The following is a 23,713-nucleotide window of genomic DNA, read 5'->3' as shown; positions in this document are numbered from 1 at the left end:
GTCGAAATCTCGTACAACAAAGCAAATATTATTTTCCTATTTTTGTTAATCGATTAGTACACTAACTAATCGATTATTATTCATCGGTTAGTGTATTAATCAAAACTTATACTATAGGTCGATTTATTAAGCTTCAAAATTCATAAAAATACCAGCCATTATTTATTTTTCTTTTAATTTATTATTTTAATACGCGGCGAGTAGTGGTGTGGTGCTTTTGATAGAAGGCGAAATAGTGGATTCATATTTTGTAAAATCTGAATTATGTACCCACCATGGATGGATACAAATATTGGTAGAGTCAAATGCCCACTTCTCATTACAATATAGTGTCTTTGATAAATAATTCAAAACCTAAACTTTTCACCTTCTTCTCTATTATTTCTCTGGTTTTCAATAAACCCACAGCTGCAATGTGTCATCTCATAATTAGCAGCCGATTTCTTTGAAACCCTAAACCATTAAAAATCCAATCTTTATTTTTTGCATATTTCATTGTCTTTAAAAGGGAGAATTTATTCTAATGGTTATTCACCATCTAACTAATTTCTTTGCTGTCAGGTTGTGAGCCTTGAATTCAGACACTCCAGATTGCTTCCTTGCAAACTTTGTAACCCGAGAATTTTTTTAAAAAAGTTAGATGTTCTAGTGGATAAAATTAGATGCCAAATTGGTCAAGAAGCATATTTCTTTAGAGATGGTAAATTAAATTTAAGCATCTTAACTCTTGCATTGGACATTAAGCCCAAGGTGAGATTATAATAATGATAATATATAGATTTGTATAGTCTTGCAAATTGCAACAAATATCTTAACTTCACTTTACCACAACCAATTTGATCCCTCATTTGAATCCTTTTTAGGGAAAAATCTTGTTATTGGCAAAAAATAATTAGGTATTAGTATTAGTGTGTGACAAGTTTACGGATCAAAAAAGGCATGCACCAATTTATTCTTAATCATTTCACTATAGTTATACTATTAATTGATGCATTTCAAGATTCCCTCAATGTAACTCTCTGTCAATAATATTCTCAGGAAAAGGCAAATGATTTAGGAATTTGCAAGCATTAGTTGCGTTAATTTGTGGTCCTTATTCTCTTGTTAAGGGGGATTTTCTTGCAGTGTATAAAAACGGGCCGGATTATTTGTTCTGGGCCTTGAAGCCCGTTATAATTAGCCACCGGCAACAAGATTTAACGTCGGAAAAAAGCCAAGATAGAAAAAACAAGATGGATGCATATTTTGGTTGCCTACGTTGGCCCATGTTCTTTTTTTCATCTTGGATTTTTCCGACGTGAAATCTTGTTGCCGTTTAGCTTATTATATTGTTCTTGTTGTGTGCCAATTTTTTTTTAACAAATTACTACAATCTTACTTTGCAATTTATTTCCACGGACAATCTCAATTGAATCAGTTCCCAAATCAGACATACGATTTTAGTCCCTTCTTTGCTACCACTCTCTAATATTCCCACAGTAGAGGCCATGGCATGTCTTTCATAGTTATAGTATTTATTTAAAACCGTGTCACAAGTTATATTTAGAAATCATTAATTCCACGCATCGTGTTAGAAGTTAGAACAATTCTACCACAAAGAACAAAATGCTAAGTACTATAAATAATTGTAGAACTATACTCAGACACAAGATAAATGAAAAATCATCATCGATTTTATTTGAATTTAAAAGAAAAATTCATGATCACTCATTTGATATTTCCCATAAGTGAAAAGATATCATTAGGTGGGGTTGGCTAAAAATCCAAATTTTGATTTTTATAGCTAGGCAGAATGCAAGGATACTATTAGACTATTATAGTACAGTTCCATAACACAAAAAAAATAATACTCCCTCCGTCTCGCACTACTCGCACTTATTTCCTTTTTGCTCGTCCCAAGTTACTTGTACTCTTTCCATTTTTAGTAAAAATTTTCACCTACAGCCGTCATTTTTGACTTTCCTATACACTCATTCCTTAATCTCCGTGCCGAAAAGGAAATGGGCGAGTAGCCCGGGACGGAGGGAGTATTAGAATATATGAATGTAGCCCATTTTTCTTCACCATTGTTCATAGAATTTACATTTTAGTGGACCGAGTTTATTCCAAAGAATATACCATACTATTCAAGCAATGCATTGCTTGTTTGAGTGCTGATAAAGCAATGATGGTAAAAGTTGACCATGCTTTCTTGATTATCTCAATGTTAGTTCATTATATTTGACAATTCCCACACTCTAAGGCCCTCATACTTTGAGACATATTTAAAAAAAAAATTATATAAAGAAATGTTGTTGGTGATCATGTGCCTATACATAAAGGGCGGTTCATGGCCTAGGTGAAGAAGGTTGGAGTTAGGGATAATGATAAAGATGTTTTTTGTTGAATTTGTGCTTATTTTTGGGGGTGGGTGGGGTGGGTGTCCCTCTTCTTATTTTTGTATTATAAAGTGCTCACTTATTTTATGTTCATAATTTGCTTATTTAATGTTTGTGTTGGTTGTAATACAAAGTCTCTCAAAATCTAAGAAACACAAAAAATGAGAAGAGTGTGTAAATGTATAGTGGGCTCCATAGGCCCATTAATGAATACCAAGTCCAGACCCAATGTTTTAGTATATACTAAATCAAGTTCAATTTACCTAAGTGTCACCTAATTATGTAGCAAATGTTCATAAAACTTGTTGAGATGGTTGACATTATAATTATACTCCATTACTTGGATTCTTCTATATATTTCACATAATATGTTGTCAACTTGTTATGAAACTCTTAAAATCTGGTTTATTATAAAACAAAATATATTTGAAAAATAAAATCACATGAAATTTTATACTCCTAAAAAAAATCAAGATATGAAAGCCTTTGAGATTCTTTGGTAATGAAGGGAAAAAATCAGCTATATTCATATATTGTTCTTTAACTTCTTTCTTAAATTACTAGTTTACTGACCAAGCAATACTCAATTTATAATTTTCTAATTGTAAATAGTGTGTAGGTGTGGTAGTATAACATACTCCTATTTTCTTTTAAAAACATTTAACCATTTAGTACTACATAATTTGAAATAATGTACATAATTCTCAAATTCTAGTATATCATTTTCAACCAGGGATGCACAAAATAACCAAAAATCGAATATCCAATTTGAATCGAAATTTAAAATTTGCTTCGATTTTTTCAATTTTCTGTTCGATTCGGATCGAGAAAACCAAAAATCCATTTTTTAAACGTTTATATGTAATATATTATACCTGAAAATAAATTCTATTTATATTGATTTATATTAATAAATGTAATAAAATTTAGATTTTATGAAGATTACTATAAGTTTGGATATGTTAATTGGTTGATACGATATAATTTTTGTATTAATTATTGAAAAATTAATTTTGGAATTTTCATTTTTTTTATATTGTGCAATTTTTGTTTTTTTTTGGTTCAGCTTTTATAGTTTGGATTTTAGTTTTTTTTGGATATTTTGGATATGTTCATGAGATTTCAATTTTTCTGATTTGGATCGATTTTTACGGTTTGAATTTTGGTTTTTCGAATTTAATTTTCCACATAATACGATACAAAAATACCAAACAGAAAACTGAATACTCACCCTATTTTCATCTCTTATGAGTAGTTTGGAATTCATAAATCATATCCATTCGGTACCCGGAATTTAAATTGAATTGAAATTGGAATTGAAATTGGAATTCTATGGAATTGAATTAGAAGGAATTGAATTTTAATTCAATTCCAAATCTTTTGTTTGTATAGCTATGGAATTGTATCATAATTCCAAATCCTTTGTTTGGCAACTCAAAATTGGTAACTCAAAACAAAGGATTTGGAATTGAATTAAAATTCAAAATTTTATAATTTTCTATCCTTTGATAAATATTAAATTTTACTCTTTTGTCACATGCTCTAAAATTCAAAATTTTCATTACAATAACTATATCACAAAAGCAAATACTACTACAGTACTATAAAATAATTAAGCAATGATAATTAATTATTATCATCAACATACAAAATAGTTAAATATATGGAGGAACCGATTAATATCCCTAACCATAATCTCTCGATATGCAAACTTGGAGATGAACTTGGTGAATGAGTGACAATCTTTGACAACCTCAGATTCTTGCTAATCCTTATGGTCTCTCCTCTACTGCAATTTCTCACTGTGCCCCAACAGCACCCGCTGTTTCTCCTCAGTATCAAGCTCATACAGCACCGCTTTTATCTCCGGCACATACCACTGCTCCATCATCTCCTCCAACAGCTTCACCACCAAACCATGGATCTTGATTTGAGGATTCAGCTTGTCCAAAGACCTAATCGAGTACACCATCAATCCAGCAGCATCTTGTACAATCTGCAGCCCCTTCTCTTCCAACAGCTTCTTTACTCTCTTCACATCTTCCCCTCCGCATATATCTCAACAAGAAGCACATAGTTCCCCACATTTGTGGGCTCAAGCTCAAGCTTAAACAACATCCTGCTCGCCCTTCTACAAGTTCTAGAATCAGATATAGGAATTTAACCAAAGGTTCTGGCTAATCCTCATCATTTCCAAACCCCCATGATGCAGACTCCCAAAGCTTCATCCAGATCAATTTTGCAGTGTTCATGTGTGTTGCTCTTTCTGCTCATCAAAGTTTCCTCCATCGACACTCTGAAACAAGGAGACACTCTGAACACATCCTTTCAACTGGATTCACCCAACGGCCTCTTCACCCTACGCTTCTACACCCCTGAATTCAATCAATCCACAGACAACATTTACATAGCAATCGTGTTCAACCGCGGTGCGTCCGCTCCTATCAATCACAATGCAGTGTGGATTGCCAACCGGGACGACCCTGTCCTTAAAAACTCCAATCCCATGCTAACCCTCGGCACCAGAGGCGAGCTCACCATCACCCGCGATGGCCCGATCCACTTCTAGAATTTTCCTTGGTTAAATTCCTATGTCTGAAAATGTTTCATGTGATCAGATCATACAATTTACAAACCAAAGAAAATTCAACATCTTGAAATTACACTTGAAATAGGAATACATCAATGATGAACAACAGTTAGTTATACCTTGTTGAGGGGTAAATTCAGAGGTTGGCTCAGCAAAGAAGCCATGGTGTCTGATTTTAAAATTTTTAACAAGATTCAAATCCTTGGCAATTGACACATACATAACCGTAGAGAATGTTGAACTCTCTTTATTTACATAAACTCTATTAAGCTACAGGATACAAACACACCAATTTAATTTGAACTGAAACAGGAATTGGAAGATGAGCAAGGGAAAAGTGACAGCAACAGGGATTGTTCGAAAAAGGAGCTTACAAACACACCAAATCCAGAGTTAGATTTTTTGTTCGAAAAGAAGCTTACAAAAACCGAAGCAGCCACGGATGAACATAAAAAATTATTCGTAACAAAATAATTTGGAACATTACCTGATTATCCATCAGCGGACACAACGCAATTACAGAGCTGCTAGGGCACGCGAAGAGAGAGCGTCAATTGCAGATGCAGAGTGAGAACGCAATTGCAGAGGGAGAGAGAGCGCGGCTAGGGCACGCGAAGAGGGAGAGGGGAAAAGAGAAACGCACAGTAATATCTTCATTTTAGGATCCGCGTCTTTTTTGAAATTTGACCCGATTCACCGCGAAATTGGAATTGAAATTGGAATTCTTTTATATATAGATGGAATTAAATTTCAATTCCAAACTCTATATTTTAATGAAGATTGATGTTAAATGGCCACAATGTGGTCGGCTGTAAAGAGTTAATTTAGTCCATTTACATGTATAAAAAAATTAGAATTACCGATATAAACTTATATGTGTGTGAATGGACTTGTGAGTTGATACTTATCTTTGAATTCCATTACGTAAAACACATTATTATCACGAATTACTGTATACGTTGAGCAACGATCAATAAATTACAGTAGTAATAAGTTGAGCAAAAACTACGAAAGAGCAACACTAACATGTTGAGCAACATATAATGAAGATGATATAAAAGTAAAATCAAGTAGTATTAAACCAAAAATTTGAAAAAAAATCAATTTTTTTTTATTATTTAATTAATTTATGGCTGGCCATAATGTGGCCGCATAGCATTATTCTTTAATGAAACCGAACAGCTGAATTGGAATTCGAGGCTCCAATTCCAAGGCCCGAATTCCGTGATACCAAACGGACTTAATGGTCCTTTTTTGCTATAATCAAGCTATGATGCCAACACGCAGATCCCAACCATTCATTCTGATTGGTCACACAACGGCCGTGATTGCGTTAGGTTACTCAGCATATTAGTACTTCGACACCTTTATTTTTCATTTATTATTATCCATCAATAAATAGTTATATTCAACAAAATTAAATAACTAAAAAGAAAAAAGGAAAATTCACCTTCATCTCTTCGATCGAATTTTGTTACTCTTTTTTGGCTCGGTTTGTTGTGGGACTGCAAAACCCCCCATTCTATTTCTCTCTCCCAACTTCGCATACCAATAGCTCTTGATCGCAGCATTCAATTGCGTATTGCTCGGTGGATCTTGCTGTAAGATCGATTGGCTTTCCCTGCTGCAGAGCTTGCTGTAGAAAATGGTGAGTCGTATTGCTTCCGTATTTCTGCTGATTGATTTCGCGCATGCGGCTGGGTATCAGATCTGGAAAATATTACGAGTATCTGTCAGTTTCGTGTTTCTGATATGCGTGGGAGATTCGGCATTCTAATTGCTTTAAATTTTATGTTGGATTTTGTGATTTGTTTGGATTGGTTTGCGGCTTGTTTGAGATCTGGAGCTGCTGTTATTGTTTGCTAACTCGACTTTTTTGATTGCTTGTTTTGGTGTTGGATTTTCTGGTGGTGTGCTGCAGCCGCTCAGACTAGAAATCAAGGTATTCATTTTACAATTTACATTGAGAATTTATTTTTGTTGTGTGAATGAGTGATTAGTCGATGCTGATGAATTTGATGTGTTCTATCAGAGGAAACTTGCGCAAAGATCAGAAAGAGTAAAGTCTGTGGATCTACATCCAACAGAGCCATGGTATGCGAAGCCCTTGCAGCCACGTTTACGTTTCGGTCCTTTTGTACTGTTTTTTACTTTACTTCTAGGCTGTGATCTGCTTCTTCTCTTTGGTTGGCTTACTTGTATATATATAATTATATATATAAATTTTGCATTTGCACGCCTTACTGAGATGTGGGATACCAAGTAGTACAATCTAGATGTCTGTTTCATTGCTTAAAATTTCTCATTACTTCTATGATTTCTGGTACTTCCTCAGGATATTGGCGAGTCTGTATTCGGGGACTGTTTGCATCTGGAATTATCAGACCCAGGTATGCAGAATACTATTGCATGTGCAATTTCAGGCCGATAGAAGATTTTAATCATACTGAATACATGGACATTTCTTAGATGTTTGTGTATTCTATATCTCTAATTATTTGTTTTTGACATGGTAGAAGTACTGGCTAAATATGGCAATGCAATTTTGTGCTGTGATGAAAATACAGCTAATCTTCTGTATCAGAAAATAAAAGTCATTTGTATTGGACTTTTTCTTAGATTTTGGAGGCTTCTACTAAGAAACTAGAAATTTTGTTATAGGAAAAGTATCCCTTTTCGCAAAGGGATTAGAGATTCCTGGAAAGGTTATGACAGTCTAGCTAAAGATACAACTAAAAAATGTTTAAACATGTGTGAAACAAAATAGTCCTTGAATATTTATGATTTGAGAGCCATTGAGCAAGTCCAAACTTCACTATTTCCCATACCACTTCGATGAATTATGCTTGATCCTCAAAGTTCTGCATACTAATTGTAGCCGTGATGATCAATGGCGCTGGAAGAATAATCCCTTAACACTTGATCTCTTTAGCATGTAACTACCTAGAGTAGAAAAACAAATTTTTGACTGAATGTGACAATGAAACACTATATGCCAAGACATACCAGTTTGGGGAAAGAACTTTAAGATGCATTTTTCAACCTCTCATATGCAAGTTACTTTCCCAAGACTAATAAATATAAGAAGGCCTGTATTTTTCTAGACATAGAGATCCAGATAGGTTTCAAAAAAGGATGCATGGTAAGATTGAGTTGAAAAGGATTTGCATGAGAACTTTCCAAATGGATCCTTGGATTACCTTCTAACATCTTCCTCACGCTCTAATATGAGATTCAGAGTAGAATTTCTTTCAATTTCTTTAGCAAGGAGCACAAACTTCAAAGCCTTTATGGTTAGGAACAAGTGCGAGTACTAAGAAGAAGAGTGACGGTAGCTATACATCTGACTGTTGCTGATATACTCTCCTTCTTCGAGCTGCCAAGAGCTTGTAAACCTTTGAAACTTGTAGTTTCTAAACTCTTGATCTTTTCAGGATTAAAGTAACACGACCATTGTGCAAAATGATGCCACCATCAAATACTTACTGTTTTGCTATTTTCCCAATTATAATGTATTCTACCCCTTTCATACACTTGTCCACTACCTTAGAAGTAGGTTCCTTGAAGGATTTGTTTTTTAACTTGTTCTGTACTCTGCAAAATGTTGACATGTACAAAATATAATGTTTACGTTCATCTGAATGGAGAATTGAAATCTTATATGCTCTGTGATAACTTACTATCTGACGTTACCCTCTGTTACGTTTTGTTACACGAATTTTGTTCTAAAGGTTTACTATTATTGCTGCAGATAATGGTTAAATCTTTTGAGGTTACTGAGCTTCCAGGTGCACAATTTGAACCTTTTGTGTTTCTTTTCGATAAAGAAGTTTAAATTGATTTTTCATGTTGGTAGAATCCCTTTAATGATAATTCCTAATAAAACAATGCAGTTAGATCTGCTAAGTTTATACCACGAAAGCAGTGGGTGGTTGCTGGTGCTGACGACATGTTCATTCGTGTCTACAATTACAATACGATGGATAAGGTTAAAGTATTTGAGGCCCACACTGATTATATCAGGTGTGTGGCAGTTCACCCCACTCTCCCCTATGTGTTGTCATCATCAGATGACATGCTCATAAAGCTCTGGGACTGGGAAAAGGGGTGGGCATGCACTCAAATATTTGAGGGTCACTCCCACTACGTAATGCAAGTGACTTTTAATCCCAAAGATACTAATACTTTTGCTAGTGCATCACTCGATCGCACAATTAAGGTATAAAATGGTTGTCTCTAAGTCAGTTTTTTCTGAAGGTTTAGTTTAATGTATGTGATACATATCTGTTTGTTTTCTCTTTATAGATTTGGAACCTTGGCTCCCCTGATCCAAATTTTACCCTTGATGCTCATCTGAAAGGGGTAAACTGTGTTGATTATTTTACTGGTGGTGATAAACCTTATTTAGTCACTGGCTCTGATGATCACACTGCTAAGGTACCTTGTTTGTCTTTCTACATCTGCTGTCATGAGATTGTATGTGCATAATCTAAATTATCTGGAGAACTTGTAAACAGGTGTGGGATTATCAGACAAAGAGCTGTGTCCAGACACTAGAAGGACACACACATAATGTTTCAGCAGTTTGTTTCCACCCTGAACTTCCCATTATAATAACAGGTTCTGAGGATGGTACAGTTCGCATATGGCATTCCACCACTTATAGGTGAGTTTATGCTTGTAGCTGAGTTACACTAGTTGAGTTTTTCAAACCCTGTTTTTCCAAGTAATTAAATACTAGCATTCATTACTGCAAAAACCATATTACAATCATTTTCTCCTTTTAATTTTCCCACGCTAAATTCTTGTTTTTTTTTTCCATAAATTGTCTGCATCATCTACAATTTTTTAGTTAGTTGGCTTGCTTGCTGAAATGTAAATCTTCTGGGTGTTGTTATTATACATTCTGTGTCTCAAATCAATATTTTTTCTTGCTGATATTGTATACGCCTTTTGTAAGCCTTTTTTTTTTCTTGCATTCCCTTTCTATGCTGTCATGTCAATGTTGAGAATGGTGAACTGAATGCACATGTGTGTGTGCGTGCGTGCATGTATATATAATTTGTTATGTTTGTACTTTGTAGTATTTTGTACATAAGATTTTGGATGCACATTGATTGATGCCTCACAAGTCACTTCATTATTTTGCAGACTTGAAAACACATTGAATTATGGACTTGAAAGAGTTTGGGCAGTTAGTTACTTGAGAGGATCACGACGGTAAGTTTATTTGCACCGTTACTTGAAAAAGTAATGTATGCATTTATATTTTAATTGGAGGGGGAACCTGGATTTGATGAGTTTTATTTGCAGGGTTGTAATTGGCTATGATGAAGGAACCATAATGGTAAAGCTTGGTAGAGAGGTGCCTGTTGCAAGCATGGACAATAGTGGGAAAATCATATGGTCTAAGCATAATGAGATCCAGACAGTCAACATTAAGAGTGTTGGGGCCGATTATGATGTATGACACTTCCTGGTTAATAATATATTTCTGAATACAGTGTACTATCTGAAATTACTTTATATTTCTGTCGCAGGTTGCTGACGGAGAGAGATTGCCTTTAGCTGTGAAGGAGTTGGGAACCTGTGACCTTTATCCACAGGTTATTGTCCCTAATTTAAAAGCAAATTCATGTCTCTTAGTTCTGTATTTCTAGAGTATTCTACTGTGTTGTCCACTTCATTTATTTTGTTTTTGTATCATTTGTTTATATTCATTTAGGAGTCACGTTGTTAGTTATTTGGCATAGCATTCAAGTCTCAACTCTCAACTATTATGTCATAGGCATGCCTTTATTATAGAGATGGCCATCTCCATCTTGTAGTGAGACTACCTCTAACCTATGGTTACTGTTCATGGAGAGCTTGGATCATGACAGGCTTCTTAATAAAGAAATATCTAGAGTTCATTTCCATTATCACTCTTGCTCGATAGTTGAATGGAAAGAGATGTCTATTTTATCATGTTGTTGGTGCTTGTTGTTCATATTTTTATTCACTGTTTGGCTAATTTGATTTTGCATTAACTTTCATAGCCATGTACTTTTAACAGAGTTTGAAGCACAATCCTAATGGTAGGTTTGTTGTTGTATGCGGGGATGGTGAGTACATCATATACACAGCTTTGGCATGGAGAAACAAATCCTTTGGATCGGCTTTGGAATTTGTTTGGTCAACGGAAGGAGAATATGCTGTTAGGGAAAGTACATCAAGGATTAAGATCTACACTAAAAATTTCCAGGTTGGTTTTGGCCTTTAATGCCATTCCCTTACCCTTTTTCTTTTTTTTGAGAGGGGGAGTGGATCTGGAACAAATGATTGCTGCTTTTTCTTTAGCTTGAGATCATCCAGCTTACATCGTCCTTCATTTTGCAGCAGTTTATTTCGTGCATAATTTCATAAGCACTTCATGTATGATGGTTTTTAATTTCGTCTGTTTCTGTGAATTTATTATACCTCAGTAGGTTGTTTTAATTTATCTGTTCAAAAATAATACTAGGAATGATGTCTCTTTCAGGAAAAGAAAAGCATCCGCCCTACATTTTCGGCTGAGCACATCTATGGTGGCATATTATTGGCAATATGCTCAAATGATTTTATTTGTTTCTATGATTGGGCTGAATGTAGGTTGATACGGCGAATTGATGTCAATGTTAAGGTGAGGAAGTTAAATCCATAATACATTTGTCAATCATGTTAATGTTGTCAGCTGTCACCAAATATAATATGTTTCATGTTGTTATTGATTCTTTTGGCAATCCATTTTCAGAATCTTTACTGGGCTGATAGTGGGGATTTGGTGGCCATTGCCAGTGATACGTCATTCTACATACTTAAGTATAATGTAAGCATATTATTCACCTTGATGGCCTTCTGAATTTATGTCATAGTTATTATTTAGCAGTGACTGGATCAGCCTACCTATTGCAGCGGGATATTGTTTCTGCCCATCTGGATAGTGGGCGATCAGTAGATGAACAAGGGGTGGAAGATGCTTTTGAGCTTCTTTATGAAATTAATGAAAGAGTACGAACTGGTCTCTGGGTTGGGGACTGTTTTATCTACAATAACTCGTCTTGGAGGCTTAATTACTGTGTCGGTGGTGAGGTATATTATAATCTTCCGCAGTTAATATACTTATAAATACAAGAATAAACACATATTTATGTCAAGTCAATGTTTATTTATGTGCCATCTTAGGTGACAACTATGTTTCATTTAGACCGGCCTATGTACCTGCTTGGGTATCTTGCTAATCAGAGTCGTGTTTTTCTCATCGACAAAGAATTTAAGTGAGTTTTTCACTCAATTCTAGAAGTGACTCTTTCTTTTTCTTCCTTACATTGTGCAAGTGCATAATTCTGTTTAAACTTATTCTTTAAGTGAGGGAAGAGAACCTTCCATCTTGGTTCTAGATTACTGATATGTTTTATGAATCCTCTTTTCTAGTGTTATTGGATATACCTTGCTGCTCAGCTTGATTGAGTACAAGACTCTTGTGATGAGGGGTGATCTGGAGAGGGCAAATAAGGTCCTGCAATCAATTCCAAAGGAGCATCAGAACAGGTCTTTAACATATTTAATGTTGTCATTTGACTTGAAAACTGTCTTAATTTACTTAGTTATCACTACCATTATGCGTGATTGTCAGCGCCATATTTACGATAAAAAGACATGCAGTTACCACAATTGATTGTGGAAATGATTCAGCTAGTTAAAATAATGCATATACCTTATTAGATCTCATCACTACTGCTTTTCAATAGGTGAGAATGCTGTAAGCATACTTGTATTGCTTTTATGAATAACAGACCACAGTAAGATCCAAGACATCAATAATTATCAGTTTTTCTGATTTTAACTGATGCTGCAATATACATCTCGGATTCTTCATGTTACTAATATTCCTTATTCCCTGGAAAAAACTCAGACTAGTGAGAAATTGGAATATAGTGTGAAAAAATTATTGAATATGCTGCTTCCACGTTTTCATTTTTTAATCATCTTATTTGATACGAGGGCATAATTTCCTAATACAGTAAACAATTTACTTCATGTTTTAATATTATTTGATTTTTTTGACAGTGTGGCCCATTTCTTGGAATCACGAGGGATGATAGAAGATGCACTTGAAGTCGCTACTGATCCCGACTACAGATTTGAGTTAGCCATACAGCTAGGAAAGCTAGACATTGCAAAGGTAAACTGCGGTGACTTGTTTGGTCAGCCTATCAAAAATAAAAAATGTGGAGCATATATTTCTTTCAGTAGCTTTTTGTGAGGTTCTCATCTCTCTTGTTTTTTGTACTGAAGTTGCCTTTACAAATCCATTTTCATTTTGTTCCTTACAGGAAATAGCAACAGATGCACAAAGTGAGGCTAAATGGAAGCAATTGGGTGAATTAGCCATGTCTAGCGGAATGGTATTCTCTTGATATCATGCTCTGCTGAAACTGATTAAATTTACTTTTTGGAAGACTTTAATTAAGATGAGCTGATTTTGTAACTATGACATTACTGTCTTACATAAAACAAAGATATACTGCCTGTTCCTCACTTCCTCTATCTTAATATGCTGTTTGACCATGTTAATGATTTTTTATTTTGATTTTTCAATATAGTGATTGTTGATTTTCTCTCACATTTTGATCATATTGATATGTTTGCTGAACTTTGTTTTGCGCTTGTTCTGCATTTCAGTTGGAGATGGCAGAAGAGTGTCTGAAGCAAGCTAGTGACCTGAGTGGTTTATTGCTACTCTATTCATCTTTAGGAAATGCCGAGGGGATTAGTGAACTTGCCTCTCTTGCAAAAGAGCATGGTAAAAACAATGTTGCATTCCTTTGTCTGTTTATGTTGGGTAAATTGGAGGACTGCCTACAATTGTTGGTAGAGAGGTATGCAATTTTGCTAAATTTGTCTGGTTAGACCATTTACTTAAATGTTGTAATAGTAAATCAAGAAAATCTTTACAGCAATCGGATACCAGAAGCTGCATTGATGGCTCGGTCTTACCTTCCAAGTAAGGTGTCAGAAATTGTTGCTCTTTGGAGAAAGGACCTCAACAAGGTAATGGCTTATGTGATTTCTGTGTTCTTGTTTTTGGGACTTTTGATTAAAATGGATGTTTTTCTAAGTCTAAATAGAAGGAACTTATATCATGAGGTCGTTGACATGGATTTTCTTCTGGTTTGAATATTATCCACAGATTAATCAGAAAGCTGCAGAGTCACTTGCTGATCCTGAAGAATATCCAAATATGTTTGAGGATTGGCAAGTAGCACTTGCTGTTGAAGCTAAAGCTGCTGAGACAAGGTAGGTATTCAGTTTGTAATATCCCGCAAGTTAGCTAGCCATGGATTTGACTTTCTGTTGTGGGGTCCGTCTTTCCTTTCTTCAAGTCCTAACATGTCATGAAATTCTGCTCTGATAGTAGTCAATTGTTATACATTCCAAATTTGCATTTGTAGGGGTAATTTGCCTCCAGCAGCTGAATACATGCAACATGCTGATAGATCAACAGCAAGTCTTGTAGAAATCTTCAGAACCATGCAAATCGAAGAAGATGAGCACCTAGAAAATGGTGGCTTGGATTATGAGGTAGATTTTTTTAATTTTTCATCCATTTTATTTGTTAAATTAAATAATCTTATATCATAAGTGGATCTACCTGTGTCTGATGTCTGCATAAGTTTTCGGAGGAGATTTTTTTCATAAACATTCTGTAATATGTGAGTTACTGCCTGGCATTGAAGAATGAACTAGCCGAAGTTAGTTATCTTTTAGTAGATTTTGTTGCATGCTCATCTTTCTCCCACAATGTCAAAATCCAAACAATAGATTTCTTGTGAGGTCATTGGTGCTGATTGCTCATTATATTTCTCGAACTTGCTTAGGATGGAAAGACAAATGGTGAATTGTCACAAGAGCAGGATGGGCATGATGAGAGTCATGAAGAGGCTGTTGTGGTGGATGCTGACCCTACAGATGGTGCTGTGCTCGTCAACGGAAATGAGGCAGAGGAAGAGTTGGGAGTGAATGATGATGAAAAACCGTCAGCCTAAAAGCCATTGTTGGAATGGTGTGAAATTCATAGTTTTGTTTCTGGTGATTATTTGATAATCTTTTAGCTACTGGTTGACTTCCATTTATTGTAATTCTTGTACCTTTTTAGTTCTATTGTATTCATCTATCATTTGCTGCATCTGTTTCATCTACCTCTAGAATTTCGGAGTTCAGCTAAATTGATAGTACATCATTAGAAACCATTGAGCTCTAGGAAATTTTTTGACATGTAATTAGGTTGGGACAAAATTTATTTCCCGATGTATAATATATATAAGTTCAACACTATCATGCATTTTGTGTGAAAATTTTTCTCAAGTTCATTTGGAGGTCAAGTCGAAGCTATCTAGATGTATGGGATAATCATGTGGCATTTTAATGTTAATTGGATTCTCTTATCTCATAATTTTCTGCCCTGTCATTCCATTAACTAACTGTTATTAACTCATATGGTTAGATCCTTATTTCTTCCTCTTTCTTACTGAGTTGGCAGTGGTCACACAACCTGGCTGAGTTCATTGAAGACAGATGGTTGCAGATGTCTGCCATATTTCTTGGTAAGAAATGAAGACCGGTGTGCGAAATATGTTTATTGTGCTGATCAATTATAGGAATCTGTATGTGTCTAAATAGCTGTGCTAATAGCATTTTGATGACCCCATACTTGTTCATTAGATGCACATTTCATTGTTTGCTCTAAAAATATACCCGTTCTGTGAAATAAAGTCCCATTTTGACTTGCGCTGATTTTTTTTTGGTTTAACCACAGGTGTACCGAACCCGGCGGAATCCGACTAATCCTACTCGATCGGGCTTGCGGATTAAGGCCGAAAGTCTCCCAGCGGGTGGCGGGGTTTGAACCCGTGGTTTTAGGGGTTATGAAATTGGAAGGGCTCCCATTTTTATTTATTAGTTTTATAATTATAAAAATTGAGACAAGACTTTTAACTGCGGACCTTCATTTATGGTAAAATGAGACATTATTTCACGGACGGAGGGAGTACTTTTTAAAATTTCTATGACCCCATCAGCTCACATTCCTATTTGACTAACTTAGTATTCAACTAAAGGGATTGTAGAACCTTAGTGATATGTAGTTTATGCTCTTTGTTCTCATATTTATATGATTTGTTGTCCCATATTAAGACAACTGAAGTTTCCGTGTCACAGATGTGCACTAAATTAAACTTTGGGAAATTATATTTCATCCATCGTCTGAAATATTGTTTTTGGAAATTTGGTTAATAGTTTTAGGGATTGAGAGGATAATTTTGATAAGTAGAAAGTTGAAACGTTGTGGAGAGGAGACACGTGTTTTGTGATTTTAGGAATTGTTTATATTAAGGATAAGATGGATAGGTCTGAATTACTATAAATAGACGACCTTGTTTTTTAATCATCATTTTCTTCTAAATGTACCAAAATATACATATCACACTTCATAGTTTTACTTATTAATCAATGTTTGATCTATTTGGATTACGAATTTCTCAAAAATAAACATTTCAACTTCTGTCCTGTTGACAAATTAAAAGGATAATAAAGCAGGATAACTATAAAAATCTAAATAAATATGAATTTGTTTCTGTTTCAAAATAGATATGTTTTCGTACTTTTTGAATGCTTAATCAAATGATGTAAACTTTTGAGCAAAGAAATTAAATCAAACAAGGCCGTTTATCTCAGATGGAATTATTAAATAAAGTTTTTTAAAAAACACACCGATAATTAGAAAATGAGATTACTACATAAGAAAGAACAGAAAATGGTAATTGAAGGAAAAAAAAGAATAATAAAAGGGGGAAGTATTGCTTGATTGTTGCCCTCTCTCTCTCTCTCTCTCTCTCTCTCTCTCTGTCTATTGCAAGCACGCGTTGTTCTAGGGTTTTAGCAGATCCGAACAAAATTCAAAAGCCAAGCAATCGAGGTATGTATTTCTAATTTCTCTGCGCTGCCGCATGCATTTCCATTTCGTTTTTCGTTTATCAATTTTGTGGTGGCTCAGCTCTTCTTTTTTTATCAAATTCTTTATATGTCGATTGGGCGCGTAAATGGATTTGATTTTGTGAAATTAGGTTTTTCTCAGGTTGTATTTGCGCGGGTGTGGTCTGACACCTCGTTTAAACTCAAACATGGCGGAACGCTGAAATGATGTTCGGATGTGTTCTGCGTCTGTGTGTTTCGTTTATCCTTTTCTTTTTTGATGAACTGAGATGTGAATTTAGTATTTTTCATATTGGGAAAACGAAACTCAAAGTTATATGAGATACATTAGTACCTTCTCAAGCAGGAAGACTATATTGATTTGAATGTGAAATTTTCGTTGACAGCTCTGATTGATGCTGAAATGGACCGATGTAAATATTTTTTCAATTATCTGAATATGGAGAGATTTCTCTGAGATCTACCTTCTTCTATGCAGAAATCATTGTTTTGCATTTTGTTGACTATTTTGATAGAGTTAGGGTGTCTAGCGTGCTGGTTTTGTTGTGGTTTTTGCCCATATATTCCTCGTCGAGTGTCTGACTCAAGTATTCTAGGTATGCAAGAACATGGTTCTTTAAGAATTTGCAATATGTATCTTTCTTTGGAGTCTGCGTTTTTGCATGTATGGGTTTGGATATTTCTACTGATTTATATCCCAATAAGTTTTGTAGCATAATTGGTATTATATCAGAAATATTCATGTTTGCATATTGCATTTTACATTTATGACCAGCCATCCCAAAGCTTCTTTTGTAGAGAAAACATAGGTTGCACACACAAAATGAAAATGTACCGCATAAGTTCTTAAAATATTTGGAGATAGAGCATGTAAATACAGGGGATAAAACTGTAGTAGATATGGTTAGACACCACCATATGGTTAGATGTATATTCCATAACTTCTGTAATTGGTATAGTTTTTCTGGTGGGGTTTTGGGAAAAAATGGAAAAAACTTCTTGTTATCCTGTGTGAGTTTGCTGAACAACGTGAAGTATGTGCTGATACCTCGTCTTTTCTCGCCACTTCTCTCTCCTTCTCGCCCACAAAACGCACTCACACACGTGCAGCCCAGGACACACTGTGTTTTTACTCCATAGAGTGGTTGTCGTGGGGATCATACCTCTGTTATATCCAACTGAAAAGTGAAAACAAACGGGCTTCTCTTAATTTAAAATTAAGCCACCCCACCTGCCCTAAGTTAAAATTTTGTTAGCCTTGTGTGGAACATCCAACATGGTTTCTCGCAGTCATCTTAGTAGCAATATCTGATTATTGAAAAATAATACTACTACCTAACACATAACTTTGACAGATAATAGTATAAATCTGTAGTAATGCATTATTTTCTCATTTTGTGAATCTATTTATTAACTTTGCAATTATCAGTTGGAAACATTTGGCATTATTTGTTTGACTCGTAACTTTATTTAGTATTCGAATACCCTAAGATGGAAGGGAGATATGCTTATTTTGGCCTCTTGTACTTGGGAGAGCTGGCCATATTATTCAAATGTGTTTGCTTAGGTTTTTGTATGGTTTCATGCAGGGACTGCTGTGTTCCAGTGGACTGAATAAAAACAACACCACTCTGGGTTTTATTTTTCACTAGCAATGGGAGATGCAGAAAACCTTCAGCCGTCTAAAAAGAGAGCTGCTGGAGTCCAACTATCTCGTGAAAACCCTGGACTGGATGACGATGAACCAGAACTAGAGGCAGGAACTTTTAAGAAAGCAAGTGATGTTGTTTTGGCCAAAAGAAGAATAGTGAAAGTACGTCGCCCACAAACGTCGACTCAGGCTGCCCCTCCTCCAGCTGCTTCTAATCCTTTTGCTGCCATCCGGTTGGTTCCTCCTACTACTACATCCCCAGCTGCCCCTGCACATGTAGAGGCCCACAGTGGTCAGAGTAAGGAAACTGACCAAATAGATGAAAGCAAATCTGACAATTGGGTTGATGAACAGTCAAAAGAAAAATCTGCCATAGATGAAAAGACTGATGTCAGTGATGACGACTCTAAACAGCCTGAAGACAAGGTTGATGACTCCAAAGCTCAACCAGATGATAAAAATGCCAATGTTGTTGACCAAGAGAAGGATAACTCTGTGGCAGAGGAAGTTGTGGAAGGTGGGAATTCTGGAGATGGGGCTACAAAGTCTACAGAAGCTGATACTGTTGAGGCACAAACAGGGAAGGATGTCAAAGGTGATGGAGATGAAAAGGATAATTCTGTGGCAGAGGAAGTTGTGGAAGGTGTGAATTCTGGAGATGGGGCTACAAAGTCTACCGAAGCTGATACTATTGAGGCACAAACAGGGAAGAATGTAAAAGGTGATGGAGATGAAAAGGAGAAAGAGAATGAAGAAGCTGCAGAAAAGAATGAAGAAGCTGCCCCATTTAGCTCATTTCGGCAACTATCAAGTACCCAAAACGCTTTCTCTGGTCTTACTGGAACGGGGTTTTCTGGTACCTCATTCTCATTTGGATCGATTGCTACAGATGGTACAGCTCCGAAGATTGACAGTACCACCTTCAGTTTTGGTGTTTCTAACAATGGAAGCTCTTCTATATTCGGTAGTGCTGGGGCAAGTACCATCACTAAGAGTGAGGGAACCAAATTTCCTCCCAAACAGGAGGTCCCTCTTGAAACCGGAGAAGAAAACGAGAATGCTGTTTTCACTGCTGATTCTATACTATTTGAATATATGGATGGAGCTTGGAAGGAACGGGGGAAGGGGGAACTGAAGGTCAATGTATCCACAACAGGGACAGGAAAAGCCAGACTTGTTATGAGGGCTCGAGGAAATTATCGGTTAATTCTGAATGCTAGCCTTTTCCCAGACATGAAGCTTGCAAATATGGACAAGAAAGGCATCACTTTTGCATGCGTGAACAGTGCTGGTGAGGGGAAAGACACACTTTCAACATTTGCCTTGAAATTCAAGGATCCTTCCATAGTTGAAGATTTTCGAGCACAAGTCACCAAGCACAAGACAACCGCACCAGTCGCACTCAGAACCCCAGAAAATTCTCCAAAGGCTGATGAATGATGAGCATCTTATTCTGTAAAACGCCCTCTCCCACTGGGAGACATGTAAAACGAGAGTTTTTGGGTCGTTTATGCGTCGTTAGTCTCTTGAGAGTCATGTTTTTGGGTTAATGTATTGATTATGCTATTTGTTCTTCTAGAGACTTAATAGTGATACTATTTTCCCATATTCTATTGAACTCCTTTTTATGATGAGATCACGTTTTGCTACTACTCTTACTTTTGATTATTTGCATTGTTACCTTTGTCCTCAGTTTATAGAGCTATTAGTTGCATTTTACTATGAAAATGAAAACATCAGAATTTGAAGACTTGGAATTTTTCTTCGCCGATATATAAACTATCATGGAATAATTAGTTTTGTTCTGTTTTTTTATTACTACAACACGCCTTGTAATGATATTTTATTGATTTATAGTACTTGATTTTCAATTAATAAATTAACTATTATATGCTTAATAATTTATTTCGTTATCTTTATAAAAAATAAATGTGGAAAAAAATATATGAACTTTTAATATATAATCAATTTCATACGATTAAGTATTCTACTAAAATTATTTTCTATGTGGCATGTCCAGTAGTAATTTTAAATGCCGTGCATATGGCGTGACAAAATTAGTATTAACACTTTATATAATATAAAAACATTGTTTTACAATTTCCAATATCTCGAATTAAAGGACCAGTTATGCGTTATTCATAACGTTACAATCTTCGGAACAAGTATCCAAGCACTCATCAAACTCAGGATCATCATCTGTCAAAAAAATAAATCAATAATAGTATTACACAATGATGGAGTACGTACTAAACAAGCCCAACAGCAGTAAAGCCCATCAGCCTAAAGCCCAAGAAAGAGTATCAGTTCGGCATGACTAAAGAGTATCAGTCCGGCATGACTAAAGAGTTCAGTTCGGCACAACCAAAGAGTTCGGCCCCAGCCTACAGCTCGGTAAAAGCCAACCAATCAAACTCTGCTCTCAGGTCGGCATCAAGCTCTACTCTCAGATCGGCAAAAGCTGCTCGGCAATAATTCAGCAGTTCGGTCTCAGTATTCGACCGAACTAGGAGATAGTGGACTCATGCAGGATTTCCACCTCCACTACACCCACGATCTATTTAGTGGTGTCAAGCAGTCATTAACTCATGCAGGATAGTGGACCCATGCAAGATCGCCACGATCTCCACGACATCCACTACCTAGTAAATAGCTGCATGCCACGATCTTGGTTCAATGTATAAATAGAACCCAGATCAGATAGATAGGGTTAGACTCTCTCGCTTTTTAGAGATAAAATACAAAATAGCAAGTCTGTATTGTAAGCTGTAAGAAAACAGATCAAGCAATACAACTCTGCCCTCATTTCTTCCCGTGGACGTAGATTTACCTCAGTAAATCGAACCACGTAAAATCTCTGTGTCGTGATCTGCATCTTCCTGCATTCATCACCATCAAAAATTCGCCGATTCATCACTGGCGCCGTCTGTGGGAAACGAAGAACCAAATTTGTGATAAAGCGAATTTTTGACCCTTTTTCCACCCCAAAAAAATGCATACCAGATCACGTAACACCCATAATACCGTTCGTGATAACCGTGAGGAAGCTAGTCCAGCTCGCAGGTCTGAAAAAAGGCCTCGGGAGACATCTACCTCCGGTTCTCACGAAGAAGGAACAAGCCACTCCAGGAGTCATCGCACCGAGTCTTCCCAGCAGCCCGATTTAAATGAAGCTGTCAAGCTGTTCTTGGCCGAGAAGCAGGAGGAGTTCTTAACCTTCCTGCAGAAGAGCCAACAGCCGGAGAAGACAACGGCGGATTCTCCCTCCTCATCCAGACATGAAAGTCACTACCGCAGTAGTGACGTGTCTTCCAGGAGAAAGAATCCTCAACCCCGACATGTTCCTGTTCCTCCTCGGTACCGGAACCACAGGAGAACTCCATCTCCTCCGTACCGAAGAGATATCGGGTTCGCCATGTACGGATCATTAAAGACTCCGTTCTCGGACGATATCACCCGAACTCCTTTGCCGCGGAACTACCGGACACCGTCAATGACTTATGACGGGCTAGTGGATCCTCATGACTTCTTGGGACGCTATCAATATAACATGGCGAACCAGGGTCTCAATGAGGTCCATATGTGCAAGCTGTTCCCCGAGCTGCTTATCGGGAACGCGAGAAGGTGGTTCGACAGCCTTCCTCAAGGCAGCATTAGATCCTACCGAGATCTAATGGATGCTTTCCACAGGAGGTTCTTTCAGAAAGCGGAAGCCCGGATCACTTCGGCTCAGCTGCTTTCCATTCGTCAAGGTCGCGACGAAAAAATCAGCGACTTTATGACAAGATTCCACAAGGAATGCCTGCAAGTAGACGATCTCAACGATCTGCTTGTCATCTCGGCATTCCAAAATGGAATCCTGCCCGGAGCTCTCTACAGGAAGCTCGTTGAGTGCGGTCCGCAGACAGCTCAGGAAATGTGGGACATTGTGGACCAGTACTCCCGGGCCGATGAGGCAGACCGTCGCAAACGGTCGTTAGACAGCTCATCGTCCCGAGGAGACAGAAGGAAGCCCGATCATAGCGATCAGGGGCATCCTCGCCGGACTCCATTTGAAAGAATTCAAAAGGCTCCGGTGCAAGACAGATTGGGACCCCGTCTCAATCCCGAGAAGCCGCCCGCTCAGTTCGTACCGCTGAACAAGTCAAGAACGGAAATTTTCGAACTACATTCCGATATGTTCGAAAGACCAAAGCGGATGACGAAATCAGCCGTGCGGCGACCTCAGGATCAATATTGCTCCTTCCATCAAACCCACGGTCACGATACCGAGGAGTGCCGAAATTTGGCTGCAGGTATTGATATTCTTGTGAAAACAGGAACGTTAAAAAAATACCAAAGCAAGCAGCCGAAAAAGAACAAAAGACAGAGAGGTGCGAACTGCAATCCTCAGGATCCGAAAAGGCATGAGGATCCCGAAGACGACGACGAGCCGCAATATGATGGAGTAATCCTGACTATTGATGCTCTCCCTGCCGGGAAGACTAAGTCGTCCCTAAAAGCAGAACGCAGAGGTTCCAATCAAGAGGAGCCAACACATAAAAGGCTGAAGAAAGACGAAGTGATTACATTTTCAGATGCCGATCCCGTCCCAGCCATCTCTCCTCATCAAGACGCTATTGTCATTCAAGCCGGAGTGGCAAACAAACTGATCCACAGAGTATTTGTGGATACAGGAGCGTCAGTCAGCATTCTTTTTAAAGAATGTTTCGATAAAATGGAAGTGGATCCAGCTCGGCTCAGTCCGACTCCACTTCCTCTGAAAAGTTTCGCCCAGGAGGACACCCGCCCTGAAGGTATTATCAGCCTTCCGATCACGGTGGGAAAAGCGCCTACAAGCTCCAATACGATGATCGAGTTCTTTGTGGTGAAAGCTCGGTCCCCGTACAACATCATCCTGGGGAGAGACTGGCTCAACACAGTTCGGGCCGTTTGCTCTACTTATCACCTCACCATCAAGATCCCCACTAAAGGTGGGATAGCGGTCATCCGAGGTGATCAAAAGAGAGCAAAAGAATGTCTGCAGATTGCGCTTAAAAGTGCCGAACAATCAGTTCGGCACCATCAAGCATAGCAATCACA

The 23,713-nt window shown here is 37.1% G+C and overlaps 2 protein-coding genes and 1 long non-coding RNA gene across 6 annotated transcripts; 2 read left to right on the top strand and 1 right to left on the bottom strand.

Annotated features, from left to right (window-relative positions):
* Window positions 1–3,916: 3,916 nt before the first annotated feature.
* LOC121801624 lies at window positions 3,917–5,609 on the bottom strand. Its single transcript, XR_006050600.1, has 2 exons — window positions 5,456–5,609; window positions 3,917–4,973 (listed from the first exon to the last, which is right to left on the bottom strand). It is a non-coding gene; the product is annotated as an uncharacterized LOC121801624 (long non-coding RNA).
* An 833-nt stretch (window positions 5,610–6,442) lies between these two features.
* Window positions 6,443–16,051, top strand: LOC121797843 (coatomer subunit beta'-2-like). 3 transcript variants are annotated; one of them, XR_006049978.1, is made up of 26 exons: window positions 6,443–6,616; window positions 6,890–6,910; window positions 7,001–7,062; window positions 7,304–7,358; window positions 8,720–8,756; window positions 8,862–9,187; window positions 9,274–9,405; window positions 9,486–9,634; window positions 10,120–10,188; window positions 10,282–10,432; window positions 10,509–10,574; window positions 11,024–11,212; window positions 11,489–11,629; window positions 11,741–11,815; window positions 11,902–12,078; window positions 12,172–12,263; window positions 12,421–12,537; window positions 13,057–13,171; window positions 13,323–13,394; window positions 13,672–13,868; window positions 13,947–14,040; window positions 14,180–14,286; window positions 14,442–14,571; window positions 14,868–15,052; window positions 15,530–15,593; window positions 15,806–16,051. XR_006049978.1 is itself a non-coding variant. In XM_042196591.1 (24 exons), exons 1-24 carry the CDS (start codon window positions 6,614–6,616, stop codon window positions 15,033–15,035), a joined length of 2,745 nt encoding a protein of 914 aa, XP_042052525.1. In that variant the 5' UTR covers window positions 6,443–6,613; the 3' UTR covers window positions 15,036–15,327. The 3 variants fall into 3 exon arrangements, 1 of the variants encoding a protein (XP_042052525.1); XR_006049977.1 differs by having other exon boundaries at window positions 14,868–15,078; XM_042196591.1 differs by lacking the exons at window positions 15,530–15,593; window positions 15,806–16,051 and having other exon boundaries at window positions 14,868–15,327.
* A 779-nt stretch (window positions 16,052–16,830) lies between these two features.
* Window positions 16,831–20,265, top strand: LOC121797842 (nuclear pore complex protein NUP50A-like). Of its 2 annotated transcripts, none has more exons than XM_042196589.1 (2): window positions 16,831–16,963; window positions 18,570–20,265. In XM_042196589.1, exon 2 carries the CDS (start codon window positions 18,635–18,637, stop codon window positions 20,069–20,071), a length of 1,437 nt encoding a protein of 478 aa, XP_042052523.1. In that variant the 5' UTR covers window positions 16,831–16,963; window positions 18,570–18,634; the 3' UTR covers window positions 20,072–20,265. The 2 variants fall into 2 exon arrangements, with proteins under 2 accessions (XP_042052523.1, XP_042052524.1); XM_042196590.1 differs by lacking the exon at window positions 16,831–16,963 and adding an exon at window positions 17,107–17,210.
* Window positions 20,266–23,713: the final 3,448 nt, after the last annotated feature.

The sequence above is a fragment of the Salvia splendens genome, chromosome 4 (assembly GCF_004379255.2).
Source record: "Salvia splendens isolate huo1 chromosome 4, SspV2, whole genome shotgun sequence".
Lineage (NCBI taxonomy): Eukaryota > Viridiplantae > Streptophyta > Magnoliopsida > Lamiales > Lamiaceae > Salvia > Salvia splendens.
This window is presented reverse-complemented; position numbering and strand designations above follow the sequence as displayed.